The 20,577-nt window shown below is 38.7% G+C and overlaps 2 protein-coding genes across 2 annotated transcripts in view; both read right to left on the reverse strand.

Annotated features, from left to right (window-relative positions):
• Positions 1–942: 942 nt before the first annotated feature.
• On the reverse strand, positions 943–19,305 carry calb2a (calbindin 2a). Its single transcript, XM_040133532.1, has 11 exons — positions 19,212–19,305; positions 13,351–13,427; positions 13,177–13,266; positions 12,359–12,439; positions 9,767–9,823; positions 7,565–7,642; positions 6,004–6,059; positions 5,847–5,886; positions 5,621–5,674; positions 2,356–2,427; positions 943–1,165 (listed from the first exon to the last, which is right to left on the reverse strand). Exons 1-11 carry the CDS (start codon positions 19,303–19,305, stop codon positions 1,049–1,051), a joined length of 816 nt encoding a protein of 271 aa, XP_039989466.1. The 3' UTR covers positions 943–1,048.
• Positions 19,306–20,254: 949 nt separating this feature from the next.
• Positions 20,255–20,577, reverse strand: part of LOC120792840 (myosin-2) — a 2,705-nt gene continuing 2,382 nt past the window's right edge. Inside the window, exon 11 of the mRNA XM_040132208.1 lies at positions 20,255–20,268. Coding sequence (XP_039988142.1) covers positions 20,255–20,268 — 14 coding nt within the window. The remainder of the gene's footprint in view (positions 20,269–20,577) is intronic.

A 20,577-nucleotide genomic window follows, 5' to 3' on the forward strand; every position in this document is an offset into this window, starting at 1 on the left:
CACTAAGCAATACATTTGCAGGAAAGGCATAAGAAGTTGTAGTTACTGGTGTTAAGTTGTCCACCACTGACAACCAACATGAGTTGAGTCCAATTTTAGTGTCTGTCAACTTACTTAACTATAGCTTTAAATTGTACACCATGTTGCTCTTGTTTTTTTTTTTTATGCTTATGCTCGTGTACTGAAGGCGAGGGAACAGATTAAAGCTGGGAGACTTTGATAAAATAGCGAAGTTGGTATACAGAAGGTCAGCAAAACAGAAAATAATCAGGAAATGTAACTTGGAGAGAACGATACAACACTGAATGGCTGTGAAATAAAAAAGATTCAGACTGTAACGCAAAGGTCCAGGTGAAAACAACCAGTGGCACCACGGCAAAACAACCAGTGGCAGTTAACTCTTTAACAAAACAAATTCATAAAATAACAAAACTGATTCTATCTTAAGACATTTTATTAATATTTTCATTTGACAGTATCAGCCAAAAACAAACATTAAAAATTAAAATCATATCACAGCAAGGGTACAGATGAGTTTTAATGGAACAACAGGGCCTCACGATGAATGAAGTGGAAAAATCACTATCAGTTCCATCATAGACTATAAATTAGATCAAATCAAATACAGCTGTCTGCAGTTTTGTTTAACTATATACTGTATCTAATGCAAAGTTTATAGAGCGAGGGAATTGAAGGGTCAATGAAGCTGGGGCTAGGGTTCAGGGGTTATCAACAGGTCAAAACATCATTTCTGTGGAATAAGGGGTTTGGGCTTTTGGTCAGGAGTTGCAGGTCAGGCACAGCATGGGCACCATGGATGGGGATGAAGTCAGAAATGGTAAAGGACATGGGGGAGGGTTAAGAAGGAGAAAAGCTAGAGGTTTCAGACAGGTCATGGTTAGGGTTGAGAGGGTCAGGTTGCAGCTGGGAGTGTCCGGCACATGCACCTGGTATACGTTGCCAGGCAGCTGGAAGTGGGTGTGGTCTCAGGGGAGCAGGGCAGGGCAGGCAGAGAAAACGATGATATGCAACAAGAGAGGAGAAAGAGTCACACAATTGGCTCCCTGCAGAGGACAATTTCCAGCTCGCCACGATAGAGCTTCCCTCCATCAGACAGGCTCATGATGCTCTGCTTGTAGCCCGTTAGGTTCTTAAAGTCCACTTCCTGAACAAGAGACAGGGAGGTATCATTGATTCAGTAAAGCTGAGGAGGTCAACTAGTGACATGAATCAAGGGGAAATACTTATACTTTATTTGGGTCAGAACCAAGGCTAAGGCAGATCAATTTAACTAGTATTGTCCTAGATTGTGAGATTTTTTTCTTCCAAACCCACTGTTTGTTATACAAATGTTTGTTGTCGTAGAGTTGGTGGAGAGACAGCATAGCGTTAAAAACCTTTGAGAAATTGAACAACAGATGTAGTTTTTTGGCTAGAAAAGCTAATCATCATAAATGAAGTTTAATACTGCTGGCCAATTTTTTTTTTTTGAGTTGTTTTGCCTACTCTGTCTGTTCCTGGTTGAAGGGTTTGGGAAAACACTTACATGTACCCTATTTTGGTGGTTTCTCAGCAGAAAGTATGATGTTTTCCCTTGATGCCTGGCAAACAGATATAATGCATGAGGTTTTCTGGTGCCACGAGTTGGAATAAGTTACCTTTACATGTCAAAATAATAAGTTAAGATTTTAAAACGAAAGTCAAATTATAGCTCATTGGATACCTGGAAGTGTAAGGTTATCATGGTATAATTTTTATGTAATTTTTAGAACCTATTGATTTGATGTCTTCTCTATCTTTACAAGGACCACAATGAAAAGTTCACCTTGTTCTGTCATCCTTGACATTTTTATAGTTATATATGATTTAATGTCCTGCTCCTAACAATGTCAAACTAAACTAAACTAACCTAAACTAAACTAAACATGACCCCTGTACATTTGAAATTCAAGATTCTGTTAATTGGAATTTATTGTTTGCCAATCAGAAAGTTTTGTTTTTCTAATTTTAGTTCCTGCTAACCCTGCTGAGTCACACCAACCTAAGACACACAATACAACACCTGAATGAAGATAATAAAAAGTTAATAACCCTGAATCATTTGCTGGTATCAGTAAAATTTTTGATCTGAGCTTTTGTAGCTGTACTATTGCTTTGTTTCTGTTTCGATACATAGTAGGCATATACAGTATGTACAGGGAGTAAACAGCTCAAAGGAGCAGAAATGATTGGAGAGAAAAGAGTTCAAGTGCTGGAAGTCACAAGCCAGCTTTAAGCTCACAAAAAGTTGGTGCATACAGTATGCCACAGGGCAAACAAAATACCTGTAAACCTTTACCAAAGCCCTAATCTCACCTTCTTGTTTGTCTGGTAAAGGTCTCGTAGCAGGGCATCTAACTCCTGCTCATCAATGTAGCCATTCCCATCCTAAAAGAAGTCAACAGAAAGACATCCCAAATGTTATTTTCATCTCAAACAGACAGTAGGGACTGGAAAGAAAGACAAGATCATTGGTCATTGATCATCGATTTGGAGACAGCAAATAGACTATAAAATAATTACACAGCAGCCATCAAAACTACAACTCAACAATATGTAAATCCCTATTACATTTGTTTTATTTTATTTTTTCCTCCTGCATTGCTGCATTTCTTTCTTTCTAAACAGTGTGCACCAACAATGCTTGGATTCTGAGCTTCTCGATTGTTGTGCACTGCTCCAGCCATTCATGAATAATGATTTAAAAAAGACTTCCCATTCACAACTCTGTAAAGCGGGATAGCTTTAAATTCAATATGGAGCCACTTTGCTAATTAATGAGTTGTGTCTCACAGTAGTGTTTAGAATTTGGTGCCAGAAAATAAGTCCAAATTGTTGGAAATTTTCCCCTGGCAAGTGGCACAAAACCATGTTCTGCTCATCTAAGCTCGTTTTCAAGAGGACTTCAGAGCTTAGGGTCTTGCCAGTCTTTTTACTTTAACACTAGGAGATGCTCTTTGATGTTTGCAAAGCTAGTGGAGATCTTGGGAATAAAGTGTGAATTCTATTTATTGAAAGACCTGGGACTCTGCAATTATGGAAATGCAGAGCAGCATCAGGATTCAACCAATCTATCTAAGTTGCGTGCCATCTCGCATCTCAGACATTTTCAAGGCCTCATACAGTTTGGGGCAGTGGCACTGTAAGCAATGTGAGCCATATTAGTGTTCAGCTGACCGGCCACACTTTGCCCTGCCAGCGATCTCTCAGTACCAGTGACAGCAGCTGCCTGTGTTTCAGCTGCAGGGGCTGAGCTCATAACAAAATGATGAAACTAATTACACACATAAATGGTAGTGCTCCATTTGCAGAGTGTCTACATGAATGGACTGCAGTGGCTCATCTATAATTGAATATTCAACCTTGTCCTCTGCAAGTGAGCAAGAGAGACTGCAAGCCTTCAGTCCAGCCCAAGACACAGACATGCACGCAAACCCCCCCACTGCTGTGACGGATTGCTGTATTCTGACTTTTTGCTCTCCAACTTTTAATGCCAAGGTTGGTATGTTGACTAAGACTAAGACCTAGACAGTGGCAAGAATTCAAAATAACAGAAAATATTGAGCTTAAATGTTTTTTTTATTGTCTTTTGGAAATACACACACACACACACACACACACACACACACACACACACACACACACACACACACACACACACACACACACACACACACACACACACACACACACACACACACTCACACAAAACAAAAAAAGAAAAACAAACAAACAATTTGACTTATCAGAAAATTGTGCTGAGAATTTTTTGTCAATATTTTGTAGAGATTTTGTCAGATTATATTATTGCTAGAGCCAGTTAAAGAATATTCAGTTTCCAATTCTTAAAGATTTTAAAGATATTTTTTATGTTCTAATAGTTACTGATCAGTAATAACATCAGCAGGTGCAAAAAAACCTCTACTTGTCCCTACTCATGTACATAAAACAAACACACCTCTCCAACCCACTGGAATCTCCAAATACTCCAGATCCTCTCCTTCCTACAGACCAAACATTGATGTTGTGTCTCAATTCAAATATTCTACATTGTTCACAATGTAATAATGCTAACAGTGGAAAAGGAAATAGTGCTTAATCTACTGCACAATTTCACTCTATTGGGAAAAAATTATGGGAAGCGATTTAGTTATTAGGACCACTGCTACCAATATCAGATTTTAAAACTTTTCAAATACAGATGAAGCACATTTTCCCTACATAAGGCAATTTTAGTATCCATAGCTGGATTTTAGTATTGTATGTTTTAAAATTTTCCGCTATGAACATACTACAAGGTCAAAAGATGGTTGCATTCTACATACATAGGGCATACAATGGCTGATTAGGACAAGACTTAAAGCTTTCATGAACTGGCTGACTCACGGCTACTAAAACAGCTTTAGAAACTAGAAAAAAAGTATTTCATTTAAAATGTTCTATGCAAGTGCCTAAAAACAGGAAGCAAAATAGGAAGCATTTAACAGATGAGAAGCGTGCTAACAACTGAGCTAACTAGAGTCTGCTGTGCCACATCAAGCAGACTTGTTTATTTATTCAGAAATTTAGTCAGCTTTCTTATAGCTACCTAGATTATGGCTGCTCCTTCAGTTTCATAAAAACTCACGCTGTCATAAACAAGAAAAATTATTTAGCAGATGTACAGTGTGCAGCTCTATCCCCTGTGACTGTGCTCTGTTCCCCTCTGTCTTGTATCGTATCACTCCCTGTAGTGCCCCCCCCCCCCCCCAACAATATACTGCTAATGTGGAAAATGTGGCCATTAACTGATCTACTGCCCAACCGTCCTGAGCTGTTTACAAAGGGACAGGTGTGTCAAGCCTAACTCATATCCTTGGGTAGATGGGGAGCACCCTTGGTAAAAAAAAAAACAACAACAAAGGAATTTGCATATTTATGATTTTAACGAAAGGGAAACTCAAAAACAAAAAACACTGTCACCCGGACAACTTGACTCAAGTTAGCCTAGTTTTTCAAGCTCTGCTGCAATTTAATTATTATTTGAAAGTGTAAATATACATTTTATTTTCCTAAGTCCTCTCACCATGTTAGCTTATTAGGTTTCAGATACAATGACCATTATATAGATACAAACTTACTTGACTGGTACTCCCTCAGAGCCCCACCCCATTTCAAGCTAGCTTCTCTTACACTAGCCTCAGATAAATTAAATTTGTATCTACTAACTTATGAACACCATATTATTTTAACCAGGATAAAACAGTTATTTCATTAGCACTCATAAACGCTCTAGTTGTTGCTAAGAAAATAACGTTTGCTAACTATTTCTAATTAAATATGACAAGGTGTTCAAATGTTAATCTCCAGGATTGTAATAGTTACCGATTTAGCTCAGAACAAATGGATATTAAACCAGGGGAGGACTCCAGCTTTTCAGTAAGACAGATTCAAGAAACCCCCTATGCTACAATACACTGAAGATGGAAAAATAGTGAAACAGAAGCTAACCCTGAAGTGGTGCCAGACTTCAGCTGTGTTTGGGAGCAAAAGGCAGTCAGCAATTGTTATTCATGACCACCTTGAATAAATTGTCACGTACCTTGTCATAGTATGTGAAGATGGCATTGAACTGCTCAGTGGTCAACTTGACACCCTGTAAAACAAGATTTGAGTTTCACTACTAAGCTACATGTGAGCAAAATTCAATCAAAAACAGTATAATTATCATAAATATTCAAAAAGAGAAGCTACATCATATTAAAACTTTCAGTGACATTAATTGTGTATGCAAACAAGCTATTTTGTGCACCATGTTTGTTCCCTACCTGGAATTTGAGTAAGAAGTTCTCCTGAACAGGGAGAAGCCTGTAGGAGAGAAGGACTTCATTAGCGGACACAGCTGTTTAATTATTCAAATCCGTCAGCAGGCAAAGTGTCTCAACATCTATACAGTGAACAGAAGCAAGTAAAATTACACATTACCTTGCCATCTCTGACAGGCCTAACTTCCCATCTCCATTCAGATCAAACATCCTGAGCTACAAAGCGGAAGCAAAACAGAGATTGGAAGGGAAAGAGGAGAGAAACTGAAACAAAAGTATTTTTTATAACTATATGCTATCAAGATGAAGGCAAATGTGGTCCCATGAATTTCATTGACTGAGAAAAAGAATGGACAACCATAAAGTTTCTTTTATTATACATCGACATTTTTTAAAAATAGTTCTAGATGTTTAACAGAGGACCAGTAAAGGGGCTGTCCATAAAACTTGCCTCAGACATTTCAGCCAATGCATGGTGAACTTTTACAGAATAGTAACCTAAAACTTCTCTTTTTTAGGTGAAAGTTACATTAGAAAGAGAGAATACAAAAGAGATTACAAAATGACATTTCTTAAAAACATTACATTTTCCCAAACAAACACAATGTTAATGGAAGTATACTTGGTATGAAACCATCTGACATTTGATGACATTTGATGAAATGAAATAGCACCACTTAGCCAGACTCTGGAGAGAACATTATGCTTGTTGTTGTAGGCATTATAATATATTATTCTATCTTTAATTTTAACCATGCTATCCAATAAGTGTTATGTGCACACAGTCTAACCTTGCCCATCATCCTGTAAGTTATCTGTTTCATATTTGTGTAAATTTCATAGAACTCCCACAAAAAACTGCCTGTTTTAACTGCTAGGTTCTAATTTTCGTGAAAAGATTTCTATCAGCATAGGATATTCCAGTTAGCATAGTAAACTATAGCAGTGTGGTGGTAGCATGAATCACTGCAGCTTATGCGAAATCACCGACGTCATAAATATATTAGCGTCCATGTCATCATTTAATGAGGATTATTGGGCAAAAGTCTAAACACTTTCTGTATTCCTTTAATTATTATTATTATGTTGAGGAAACTGCTTCATTAAATCAGGTCAGGTCAGCTCTGGGGCTTCCAGGACAAAGCAGATGTCAGCACATCTGGGCTGTAAACACACAACCTGCAGGACATGATGGGTCATGACCATCAGCCGCACAGGGCTGCTGCCACCAACGGGATAGGCCTCTGAGGTCATCAGGCCAAATGGAGACTAGACATATAGCTTTCAGAAGGACTACGTATTTCTATAGGACTCTTTTCCCCGAGATTATACTTTTTATTTAAAAAAAACCCCAAACAACCTCATTTGTGTTTTCTCCTCAATTTTCTCCTCACTTAATCTTATTGAAACCATTTCCTGTGCGCTGAGTCGGACCTTGTTTACTAAACTGTGGTGTGCAGAAGAGAACAAAACAACTTTTGGATAAGTAGGTACATAAAACCTGGGCAAAACAAAATTTAAAATGTGTAAAACTCTGTATATTTATTGTGAAAATCAATAAAAATAAAAATGATGAGCCTTATGTTCCAGAGTTTAACCCTACAGAATAGCGATAACTTGTAAAAACTGTAAATCGTACAATTATACTTTGCGTAGGAAGTGTGGGCTTCTCCATTGTGTCTGAGTGTGTGTGTGAGTCCATGTCTAAGAATGAGAATTACTATGGTCTGTGTGTACTCCTGCAGCTTCTGGTCATCGTAGTGTCTGTTAGCCTTTTCCAGCAGGTCTGACAGAAAGCCCTGAGGACAGAGGCACACGTAGATAAAAAAGAAATGAGAAAAAACATGCAGAAGTGGGGCATATAGAGGGTATTCGGTTTTCACCATTGAGAAAAATCACAATTATTTATTTGTGGATAAATATGTAGCTGAAGATTTACTACTACCATCAGAGGTAGCATTCTCTTAAAAATACTTAAAATAATATAACATCTGCCATAATCACAGAGAGAAGCACTCAAATCCGTTACTTATTTTTTTTACTGACACTAAGTAAAAGTAGTAGCAGTAACATCTACTGAAGGATCCAAAGTAAAAGTAATCATAGTAAAAGTAATGGAAAATAGATGAAAAACAAAAGAAATGAGAAAAGGAGGAGGGTAAGAAAGAAGAACATAAGGGTGGAAGGTAAAAAAAGAAGGATAGAGAGGTATAAAAATTCTGATTGCATTAGTATTTCGATTTTATCTTGTCTTTTGTATTGTAAATATAGTTCTACAAAATAAAAAATAACTACAGCCATTAAGTACAGTAAATGCAATGAAGTAAAAGTATAAAGTTGCCTAAGGTGAGGGCACTCAAGTAGTATTATCTGAAACCTACTCTTATATTAGTTGTACAGTATTTGAGACAATATACTCTGATATTTTCCATGTCTGCTCACAGTCATGTGGTCAGACACATGTCTTCTGCCTGCGATCTCATCTGCATTTTCCCAGAGCTTTTAAAAAGGCACACCTGAGTAACTGATCTGCACCTGGTCAGATGGAAGAAATGTGATCCCATAACAACCCAAGCAGCCTAATCTGTACTTGATGCATAATCACTGACCCCATTAATGCTCATCTCCCCAGTGTGGAGAGTTTTACTTTACGCTGTATAATTTAACACAACATTTTCAAGAGGTGTTGAAGTGAATAACATTTGTGCAGTCTGTAAAGCTTTTTGCATCTGAATCCTCACCTGAAAAAAAACCCCACTCATGGTCACTGGAGAATTTCCTTAGGGGCAGCCACTTAACTCTCCTCTGTCAAAGCTGTTGTCTGGCTTTACTCGCCCATATGCTCACATGTATCAAAAAAAAGGTGAAGCCCTGAAACTTCTCAGTATCAAACATTGGAGGTGGAAGTTTTTAGCTAATATGTCACTTGATGGCCCTAACACTGCAAAGACTACAGCGTGGGGCATATTGAGTATGAAGTACTTAGTGTCTTTGAAGTCATACATGAAAATAAATATTTTTTAAAGTTGTTTTGAGGGCTTTAAAGAGAAGTTAGACATTTCTGGATAAATGCTTACGTGCTTTCTTGCCAAGTAGTGGAGGTGCTGGACACAGCCAGGCCAGCTGTTTCCCCCTGATTCCAGACTTAATGCAAAGCTAAACTGATTAGCTTAGCTCGCTTTAGCTTCATATTTAGTACACAGACATAAGAGTGGTCTAATTTTTGGAAAGAAAGTGAATAAGCGAATTTCCCAGAGTGTTGACCTTTTCCTTTAAATATACAGATTCCGAATGAGAATGATAATAAGGCAGTTACTGAGCATAACACAAAAAATGTAGTGGATTCTTTTTTGCCTCTGTCTTTTCTTTCTTTTTATTGGTCCAAAACAACATAACATCTAGGAGGTAACTTAACAAAAATACATACAAGAGCTTACAAGTTAAGTTACAGTGGTTTAAATATATGTAAATAAAATGTAAATGATTATGGTAAAAGACAGGACATATGGTTTAAGTAGCTACTTAAGTGGGTACTTAGCTACTACGATCTGATAATTACAGTTTAGTTTAGGTGCTCTGTTAGTGAGTGTGAGTGTGTGTGTGTGTGTGTGTGTGTGTGTGTGTGTGTGTGTGTGTGTGTGTGTGTGTGTGTGTGTGTGTGTGTGTGTGTGTGTGTGTTAATGTGCAAAGGAATGTGTTAGGGGGAAAAAGAAAGAAAAAAGACAAAATAAGAATAAGTATGACTATGTAAGCAGATGAATAAACAATGGATATTTGTAATATTTGTAAATTAGGTATTGCAGGTTATCCTAGCTTTAGGATGAATATGACATCTTACATAAAAAAACATTTCAATAAATAGATTGCAATACTACTTAAAGTTTGATTTTAATGTGTTGATGAGTATGATATATTTGACATACCTTCAATTCATTTGCCTCAATATAGCCACTGCGATCTGTATCATATCGCCGCCATGCCTAAGAAAAATCAACCAAAACAAAAGAAACAATGGATTGAATTTTCTCAGAACTGATGCATAAAGAACAAAGACGCTCTTCTCCAGGGTGATTTACAGTACATTACTTCCCCCATAAATAGATCCTCTCTGATCGAACCCCAGCTTGCCGTTTAACTACGCTAACAGTTTGATTTTTCTCTGGTGCAGAGCAGAAATCATTCCAGAGGGGACGACCACAAGAGCCTGAACCGTCACTGTAATCCCACAGCTTTCATTACAATTCCTTTCACCCACATACAGAGCAGAGGGAAGCTCAAGACAGAGAGAGAAATGAGGGAAGGAGAGACAGTCATTTTAATGAATGTTTTAATCTAGCAGCTGTCCCTGTCCAAAGGAGGGCTCCTTATCAAAGATAGATGGCCTGCCCCTTCTCTTTCTCCTCCTACCCCCTTGCTCCTCCTCTCCTCCTCTGGGCTCTGCAGAAAGGAGCTACAGTAGGGTTATCCATTATATATGACTCTGAAAATAGAAGGTTCTGCTTCCTCATTCTGACCCTTTAAAAACCTCTTGGCCCACCTCCTCCTCCTTGCTACCTTCAGTGAAGACTGATTAATCCTCAGTTCTCAAGCTGTAACTCTCGACTTCCCATCGACATTTCATCTATGCCCTCTCTGTTCCTGCTTTCTCTCATTTGCCCTTTGTAATCTTCTCTCTTTCCACACCTTCTCTTTCATTCATCCTCCATCTCACATTTCACAATTCCTTCTCAATTTGACAAGGAGACAAGGACAGCCTCTTCTCCACATGTAATTGGTTTCTAATTGGCACTCTCCTTTCATTGCAGCTGATATAACATGAAATATGCCATTTCCTTATCACCTGAAGGTATTTTTTGGAATAAATGATTTTACTTTTTTTCTGGTATCTTTCAGCACACATCTTGCTCTGCAGAGGGCTTTTTGTTACTCCAACTTTCATTCATTATTCATAATTCACAGCAGCACTACAATTGTTTCTACCATACTTGGAATTTTTCAAATTCAATGGTTTCTTAAACCAACGACTGGGCTGTTATATACAGAATAAAATGGACATTCTTATTTTCTGTGAGGTTTTGCTAGTTAATAGTACTGTGTGGTTAATGTGTTGTAGCTAATGTCTGCTAAACTTGATTTAGTTGCTCTGCTAACATTCACTGTCTTGTTTTTAATACATTTGACTTTGATGCAGATGTTACAATTGTTAAAAACAAATGTTAAAATATGTTTGTGTAGACCACGTGAAGATATTTTACTGGGTTAGTGTCCCTTGCAATGAGGTAACTGTTCATTGTTTTCTCCTGCTAATTTGGTTTTTGTCTTCCAGTACATGTACTAAAGCAGGTTCAAAAGTACAGATAAGTGTCAGATAAGTGACGTTTTTCTATAAAGTTACTAAAGATTTTGACATGTGGTATTCAGTGTCTAGCATGTCATACAAATGACAATGCTTTCTAACAATACCACTTGCTATGCCAAAGTTAGAAATTTTCTAATTCTACCAATGCCGATTTTAGACTAAAACAAATGTGTATGGGAGTCATTTGGAAACATTCATGTAGCTGTTTCTTTTATACTTAATACAGATTTTAGGCATGTAGATTACATTTTTGTTATTCCTTTTTTTCAAAAGAAATTTTTTTTTTTTTTCCCAAAATTGAATCTGCACTGTGTGTTGAGATTTGGGGGGGTTGCGTGTCAGCTCCTAGGTATATCTCTGTGACCCATAACAACCCATAACTGCTCTGCATAGACCAGCAGACACATTTACACGCATCTTTGGAGAACCATTTACAGCCGAAGAAATTAACACTGATCAGTTGCTGAACATGAATCACTAAAGCTAGCGGAGCACATAAAATTAATTGAGTCCTCTCAAGCTTTAAAGCAGACATAACAAATATCAACAGGGTTTACTGTATTACAGTGACCAAAACATTCAATGAATTCACTCCCATTACAAACCTTTTATCCCTCCTTTTAACCTCATTGAAGGGATTTATACCATAACGATCTTTTCCCTCTTTACTCCCTTGTCACATATTAGTGTTTATTTCTGCTCATCCAATTCTCCAGTCAATGTTCATGATGGACCATATGTGGCTGCTTGATTTGTAATCCAACTGGTAAGTCTCAATCGCAGGCATGGGCTACCATGTGCAATGGAGGCAGAGAGTCTGTGGTTTTCATTCCAGACCACTCCGGTTTATTTCACTAATTAGTACACCTTCAGCCATACAAAGGGAACTAATCCGTGAAATTAGCTAGTGGGGAGAAAAGAGAACACGCAGGCTGTCGGCCCTCCATGGTTGACCGACTCTGGTCTACAATGCATGGTTCGTTAAAGTAAGCCCGTCTTGGCTAATGGCATTTCATAGTGAACAAGAAGCTTTTGTACAAGAAGTCCAAAAGTACTGCAAAGAACTGATCAAATGACAGTTAATTAAGAACAGGTAGCAGCTTTGCATTAAAGAATATACTGGTCCATCTACAAACACTCAGAAACACACTCTTACCGCCATAAACTCAGCACTGGAGCTGACAAACTGTCTGAAGCACAGCAGGAAGTTCTCTTCAGTTGGGAGAATCTGGGCCAGCTCGAGAGAGAAATGACAGGAAAATGGGAGAAGTGAGAACCCAACATGGAGTTGAAATGCCCGGAGAGAAGAAGAAGTGGAGACTGGGGAGCTTTTTGTCTGCAAAGCTTCAAATGGCCAACTCAGACATGAATAATACAGACACAACCTCAGAGGCAAAGCTATGCCTAAAATGGAATTATTTTAAAAATCATGATTTTGGATGCTCAGACGAAGCCTTTACATTGGATTATCCCTACAATAATTGAACCTAAAACTCATTTGCAGGCTTTCCAGGCTGGCGTTGGATTATTGCTATTGGAGAAGCCTTCCCTCTTGCATCTCTCTCAGATCTCATGGTGGAATCTAGGGAAAGAATATCATAAAGATTGCATTTGTGCAATCTATCAGAGTATTGACCTGGCCTCTGAAGCTTCTTAGTTGAACTGTATTCTTTTGGCTCTGTGAATTATCTTACATTTTTCCTTCATTAACTTTTACTCTCCCTCCACAGAGAGCCCAGTTTTGGTTTTGGTTCTGAGTCACAATTCAATGATATTTACAATGTACCATGAATACACATCAAATTCAGGGCATGGAAGTGGCTCAAGCAGAACAACTCAATTGAATTACTTTATTGAGTATGTATGTAAGAGTAATATTACCCTTCTCATCTTACTCTGAGCCACAAAAGTGAATAGATGAATAGAAAAAACAGATTTCCAAGCATAATAGACAAAGCACATCACAAGTCTTACCTCTGACATCTCAATTCGTCCATCTTTGTTCTTGTCAAACTTCTGCATGAACTCCGTCATCTTTTCCCTGAATGTGCGGTTTGAAGGGTCCTAGAAAAGATTTTTACTCAATATAAATGAAACCTGAGTGGTCAGTATATCTATCTCTGTTTAATGTCTAGTCCCTGGACCTACCACCCCTGCTCCTCTCCGGGCCATCTCCAGCTCCCTGAAGAAGTTCTCTAGCTCCTTCCCCTCGATGTAGCCATTACCTGGGAGGCAGACAAACCATAATGTCATGTTATCAAAACATACCACAAAGGGCTTTTGTCAGTATTGCTGACATGCAAAAACCCCATCAGTGCAGATGTGGTCACAGTGTCACAGTGTCAAACAGATCGCAGCATGGCTCAGTTTTGCAAGTATTGATTCAAACATGAGCCTTTTACCGGTAACTCTCTTGCTTCCCCTCTGGCTCAATAGATTAGACTATTGACTGACACGATGCAAACTGATCACGTCTCAAAGACTGTGTGTTCACAGGGTTGCATGCAAGGAGAAGCTATATACAGAAAAATGCTTTTCTATGATTTTGAAGGTGATGATCCACGGGCAGCTTCTTTTATTCCATAGAGATCATTACTGCATTCAGCGGGGAGTTTGGCAAATGGGACGCATCAATATGAATAACAGTGTCCTTTGATAAATAATAGTGTAATGCAGTGGTGTACAGTGACTTTTAAAGACAGGCAAGCACAGTTCAAGAACCAATAACCACCCCAAAACTCATCTCAATGTGCAATTCAGTTGGTTACTACACCGACGAGAAAAATGGACCAGACTAAAACATACCTTTTCATGACAGTAGTAGTAGCATAGTAGCAAATCTCTCTATTCAGGGCCTGTCCTGTCTCATGATTTTGTGCTGCCTGTCTTTCCTGTGCTGAAAGTCACTCTGCTGAATCTTGCTGCACTCTGCCAGGACATCTTCACCTTTCTGCACTCCTTCATGGGTCAAGATGTATTAGGATTATTCCTTTGAATTGACAGTAAACATATCAAATGTGCAGTGTACAGGAAAAATATCTAAAATCATTTCTATGGTAATCTTCAAAATATCTACCATTATCTGACAATGTCACACTCCTGGGACAACGCAGAGTCCTGTATTTTCCTGCCTCAATATGCTCTCTCAAATGTATAAAAATTACTGCGGATCTTGCACATATAACCCTATACCTTGATTAACAGAAAGGAAAAAATATTCATAGGATAGCTAAAAAGCAGAACACTATTAAAAGACTTGGGTATTATGTTACATGGTTAACTGAAAATAAGTAAATTGAATAAATATATCTGTGAAAGCTTTCCTTGCAAAAGGAGTTATGAAAAGCTGCTCCACAATACACCCTATAACTCCTCGTACTCACACATGTTGGCCAAGGTCATTAATAAGACATCTTGTACCAATTTGAGATGATAAATCACAGTGTAATTTGCTCTTTTATTTACTATTGCTACCTCTTAACGCTTAGGAAGAAACGACTGTTGAAGTAATTTTCCAATTTTCCACACAAATCTTCGTATGTGTATAAGAATGCATACGATATCATAACTGATCTTAGAACGAGGGAAGCTGAGTCAAGGGAAGCTTGACAGGCACAGTTGTGGCCATAGCCAGTCACCTATCAGAGATCCCATAGTTATCCACAATGCACATGCGCAAACATCCAAAACAGACTGCTCCCCCTTCTGCTTGACAAGCCCATGACAAGCCACACCCACGAAAATGACAGAAACAATAGATACAATGGCTGTTCTGATATTTAAGGAGAGATATGGCGTCCGCATTAATATCGTTCTAACTGATGTCTATTTTTAGCTTTAACTGATCAAGTACATGCTTGTCCTGAGGGCATAACAGTGGTGTAACTCCAAAAATAAAGGGCTGATTTTCAGTCAATTTCTACCTGAACTTGTTTTTTAAGATTCTTTAAACTGTGAAAGTGATATTTTATCAAGAACGGAAGCTTCCTCCTATCCTTCAGTCATTTTGTCTGATTGAGTGTGACTTTTGTCAAATGGTGCTTATATTATCCTAAGAGGATGTCCATCATATTTTTAGCCTGGGCACAATATAGTTGATTTTATTCTTATGTTATTTTATCTTTATTCCTGCTGTTTTGGTGCCCTGACAGTACCTATTCAGAGGACAAATGCCCGCTTCACCCAGGTAGTCAGTGAACCAGTGCCAATATTCTATCGACAAGCATGCTGAATGGCTGGACAGATGGCTCCAAACGATGTGACTAGCTGCTTCAATAAAACCCTGGAAGGCAGAGCTGCCTCATTAAACACTAACAAAGATTATTATGCCATCCACTTCCTCTCCTCTCCCTCTAACTCGCTGTCTCTCTCATCTTCTGTCTAACTCCCTCTCTCTATCCAACCAACATCTTAGCGTCTTTGTTCTATCCTTGGAAATTTTTGTGTATGTGTGTGTGTGTGGGTGTGTGTGCATGCATGCATTCCTTAGTGATGTTATCAAAACTCACGAATACAAGCTCGGCTGTTTCAATAAGTGGGACAGTGAAATGCCTCACTATCGAGCCTCTCTCCTGTGGGTTTTACTGACATTTAGCACTCTGGAGAGAAATGACCTGCTTGATAATTAAACAGAGTAAAATGTGATTAACTACAAGGCAAATGGCATAAAATGACAATAAAATACATTTATGAATAGATTATGCTGGAGCACTGTCCTACATTCAATAAATGCAGCATTAGATCTATACACCCCATTATATTTGTGCATCAGGGAGCATCTGTTTGTGGATGTAATGTGCTTATTCAGATGCAGGATAATTACTTTCTCTTCCAAACAGCTTTTAAACCACAACTATATGCTTAAGGTACCATATGTTTTTTTTCAATTAAATGCTGTATGTGCTGCAGCCTAGTCACGTTGTGTTAATGTTGTCCCAAAGTGTCCCTAATCCAATGAGCACATACTTCTCATTTAAATTGAAAATCAATGATGCTATATTAGTATGCAGATGTGAAAAATCACTGCCAGTGGATACACTTTATGCGTGACCTCAACTCACGATGATTCAGTTTAAATGTTAAACAACTAGTTTTATTCGTCATAATGAGAGCGCTCCCACCAACTACCCTTCATATGCTTTGGTCTTCCTGCACGACCACTTAAAGCTTGCACCCACTACCAAGATAAAAGCTTCACAAAACCCCCTTTGGCCCAGATACACACTCTTTGGGATACTGTGTCGCTATAGTCCACCGAAGTCGCTGGCAAAGACGCTATACTCTTCTGATTCTGGTTCTAAAATTCAACCCCAACACAGGAAACCTCTCAAGAGGGCAGCTCTCACTGAGTGCATATTTAAAGCCTATATAAAGTGCATTTGCCTTTCAAAGTAGAGTGCAGCCCTGTCTATTCAAATATTTTGTGTTGAGATCATAGTTGGGTGAATTCAAGAGGCGGATTTTGCTTAATATTACAAATTTCCATATCCAGGTTAATGAAAATAATTGACAGCAAATGCTCTATTATTAGCAAAAGGAACTGCGGTTGTTCCCTTTTTCAGCTTTGAGGTGATTGAATTGAAAAGGCCTGACAGAGACAGCAGGGAAAGATGAGAGGGACACAGAGTGGAGGAACTGCGAGAGATGCAATCCAGTGAGATTTGATCCTGGGCCAACAGGGGAATATGTGGTTTCATCATCTCTGGGTGCATCGCCTCCTGTGTATTTTTATCTGCAACTCAGAGATGTTTACTCAATCTGAGCAAACAAATTAGCGCTCCTTTCTTTCTGCCAAGCCAGAAGACAGTCCCAGTAATGAGAGCAGAAATCAAACACTCCAGCCAAATGTGTAGATGCACAGTGGATGTATTTGATTTGCAAAGTGGCTCACTGCGAAGCACAATATGTAAAATACCTTGGCATTAGGACTTAAAAACCTGGGTATTTAGGACTGATATCCCTACACTGTAACCAAGCTAAAAGAGTAAAAACAAAAACTGATATAACTTTGTCCACACATAGGCTCATATGGAGGAGCTCAGCTGCTGAGCCCCTCCACCAAATCCGACTCTTCATTCCACCTTGATTTCCCTGTGGAGTATGTTTCAGCATGTGTGCGTCAAAACAGATTGCGTTAACAATTAAGTCCCAGGAGTGTGTGTGTGAAACGAATAATTGCAACACACTTGCCTTGTCTGCGTGTGTATTTTGGACATCTCAAGAAAGTTGATTGAACAAGCCAGAGTCAGGACTTGCTGTTTAATAATGACCAGTTGCAGCCAGGAATTACTGATCACATATATGCCCCAGTGTAACTCACTTTCTGGCTTATGAATTAGCAGATTGTACCTGATAACAAATAACCAGGGAGTTGGTTAAAACTGACAGTTCGAATGTTAACTCCTAATTATCTAGCACTTGTCCTAACTGCAGGATGAAGCCTCCGGTACTGTACTATAAGCAGATTACCCCAAATTTGGCAATTCAATAAAGGACAATGACAGTTTAAAATGAAATTTTAAAAAATGGTTTCTTTTTCAGACTGTGGACTTTTGAGTCATCCAGTGCATCCAGAGTTTTATCAGCATTCTCATGAGCTCACAGAAGTGTCCATAATTCTCAGTGAAACTTGCAAGGCTTGCATGACAGCAGCACGCCTGATGAATTTGTCGTAAATAAAAGCACCTTGTCATACTGTCACGCTGTTACACGGACACAATGTGCGCACAGATATTGGCAGAGTGAGAAAGAAAGACTGAACCGACAGATCTGTATCGAGACACACAGAGTAACAATGCAAGAAGATGAGACCCCGATCAAGACTATGGACTATGGAAAAGAAGGTGTGTGTGTGTGTGTATATTGAAGAAGAAAGGTTGTTGAATAAATTAATTAATAGGAAAATTTTATGTTGACAGACATCATATCAATATCACATAAATCCATTTTTGTTTTAGTGAGCTATCTCCACTGGAAAAAGAGCACCACCTGATACTTTACTTTTTGATGAAACTTCAGTAAGCCAGTTTTTGATTGGGGACGGATATCAACACAAGAGGCATAATTCGAAGCCAATTGCTTGTAGAGTTACCATCCAAACTGTCAATAATTACAGAAAACACCAATTAGGATATAAATTGATTGAAAAAAAAAAACACTTCAATTGAGAGTTTAAATTTAAAAAATGAATTTAAATGTCATGGTGTACTTCATGGTGAGAGGACTAATTAGGCTGCGCTTATTAGGCTTAACAGAGATGCAGCTGCATTCAAGGAAAATAGTTAATCACCATTTCATATGCGGTTTATATGGTTAACCAAGCATTTAGGGCTAATATATGTTTGAATACTATGAAATCCATATATATTTCGGTATTTGAGTCGTTTAATAGAATAACTTAATGACAAATAATGGATCTGCCTATGTATTTATCTAAAAAAAAGGCTTTATCCCGTGGTGGTCCGCATCAAAAATTCATTCAGAAAAAAATGTGGAACTTTTTTGCTGACAAACCATCATGTTCTGAAATCAGCTCTTGAACAGTGTTTAACTCGAAAATGTCCCTTTTTTGCTACTTTATTCATCTATCGAGCGGAAAACATGAAGACAAAAGAATATCATCACCAAGTACAGACAAAATAGTCCCTATAATATTATTTAAATATCCCTGCAGGTCTCTTACGACTGCAAAAGTGAGTTTACAGAAGCCCAGTAAATTATTCCCTGTTTTTTAATTCCCTAAATTGTCGCTTTAATACCCCAAAACGACGAACTTTTGCTGCGATTTTATTGTTTACTAGACAATTATACAGCTCTATTAAGCTTGATAGGCTATAGGTTTTTGGTGTAATGTTTTAAGGATGCCCTTCAGCCCTTTCCCATGCATTTCTCTGTATCACAATAATAACCTCCTTTGAATTGCGTTGAACTGCGTTATACAGCAGTGATCTCATTCAGTGATATTTCATGAATTTTGAGTCTGGATCAACTTTGAGGAAGAAAAGTCCTACCGTCAGTGTCGAAATGTTTCCAAATGTCAAGGAACTGGGACGCAGTGACCTCGGCCAGGTGCAGGTGAGGAGGCTGCTGTGCTTTGTTTGCCATGATGCTCTCGATGGGTGCTGCTGCAAGACCGACGCCAGAGAAATCCGCTTCTAACTTTTGTGTGTCACTTGTTCAAACACACCCACACTGTGGCCACGGTACGCTGCCCGCCGCTTTTTAACCCCGGCGCAGGAGCGGCAGCATCGCCGCTGGGGGCGCACTGCCACCGACAGCATCCATCTGAGTCAGCGCCCCTGTCTCTCTCTATGTGTGTGTGTGTGTGTGTGTGTGTGTGTGTGTGTGTGTGTGTGTGTGTGTGTGAGAGAGAGAGAGTGATTCCAAGCCTGATGTAGTTGTGTGATGAGACGTCTTGGGCACTGCAGTGAACAGACTGATGTGTGTGCGTGTGTGTCTGTAGCCTACGTGAGCGAAAGATGAGAGAGATGCAGATAGTGAGCAGATTGTTTTGATGTTGCATCATCACGCTTCATAGTAGATCCCGTGTGTATGCTCTATGCGTTTGATCCAGTGCACGTGCATGCATGTGAATCCCCATATTTCAATATGCACGTGAAAAGCATGCCTGTGTGGGTCTGTGTGTGTGCGTGTGTGAGAACATACCTACTGTGTTCTTTCCTCTTACATCTGCGTGTAGCTATCTAAGCCTACAGCTCCCCGAGCCTGTCTAAGACTGTGTGAGGCTTCACAGACTTAATTAGAACTCACACACTAATCACATTGCCCACACTGCCGCCAGCCAGCAGTGATTAGTCCACATAATAAATGTAAATTCTGAAAAATTTGGGGGGCGGACTTTTTCATTAATGGCCATTCTACTGTGAAGGGAAAGGGCAAGAAAAGCCACAGCTCCTGTTAGGAAAATGAGGATGAAAAAAAAAATGTACTTGTGTGTTTCTTCTACTCATATACCGCAAGAGGTGATAATATTCAGGATGAAGTAATGAGACTAATGAGCAGAAGATCAAGATTCCCTAAAAGCATGTTCCTACTATTGGATGATATCTGCAAAAAGAGAGCTTTTCACATATGGTGAATATTTTTTTTCAGTTGACCAGTGTTTGTTTTTGAAAACCTGTAAAGAGTACTCGGTGTGTTTTTCAAGCCCTATAGGTTGATTTCAATAGACCCTTTAACATTCATTTTGACTTGTCATGACATTAAGAGCAGAGGTGTAACTAACAATATTAACAACGACTCTGTTCCATTTGCATGCACAGTAAGTCGTTCCATTAAACAAGCATGCACAAAATCAGCATCCTAATACAGGAATAACTAAATGGTTATTATTTAATATTATTAATTACATCTGTG

Source organism: Xiphias gladius, chromosome 8, assembly GCF_016859285.1.
Source record: "Xiphias gladius isolate SHS-SW01 ecotype Sanya breed wild chromosome 8, ASM1685928v1, whole genome shotgun sequence".
Lineage (NCBI taxonomy): Eukaryota > Metazoa > Chordata > Actinopteri > Istiophoriformes > Xiphiidae > Xiphias > Xiphias gladius.

Excerpts from the sequence above, each read along its gene's own strand:
- calb2a (XM_040133532.1), bottom strand. The coding sequence starts at position 19,305 with ATGGCAAACAAAGCACAGCAGCCTCCTCACCTGCACCTGGCCGAGGTC. Across the intron at positions 13,428-19,211 it reads GAAACATTTCGACACTGACG|GTAATGGCTACATCGAGGGG; the intron begins GTAGGACTTTTC and ends TCTGCCTCCCAG. Across the intron at positions 5,675-5,846 it reads ACTTCTTACTCAAATTCCAG|GGTGTCAAGTTGACCACTGA; the intron begins GTAGGGAACAAA and ends CTTGTTTTACAG.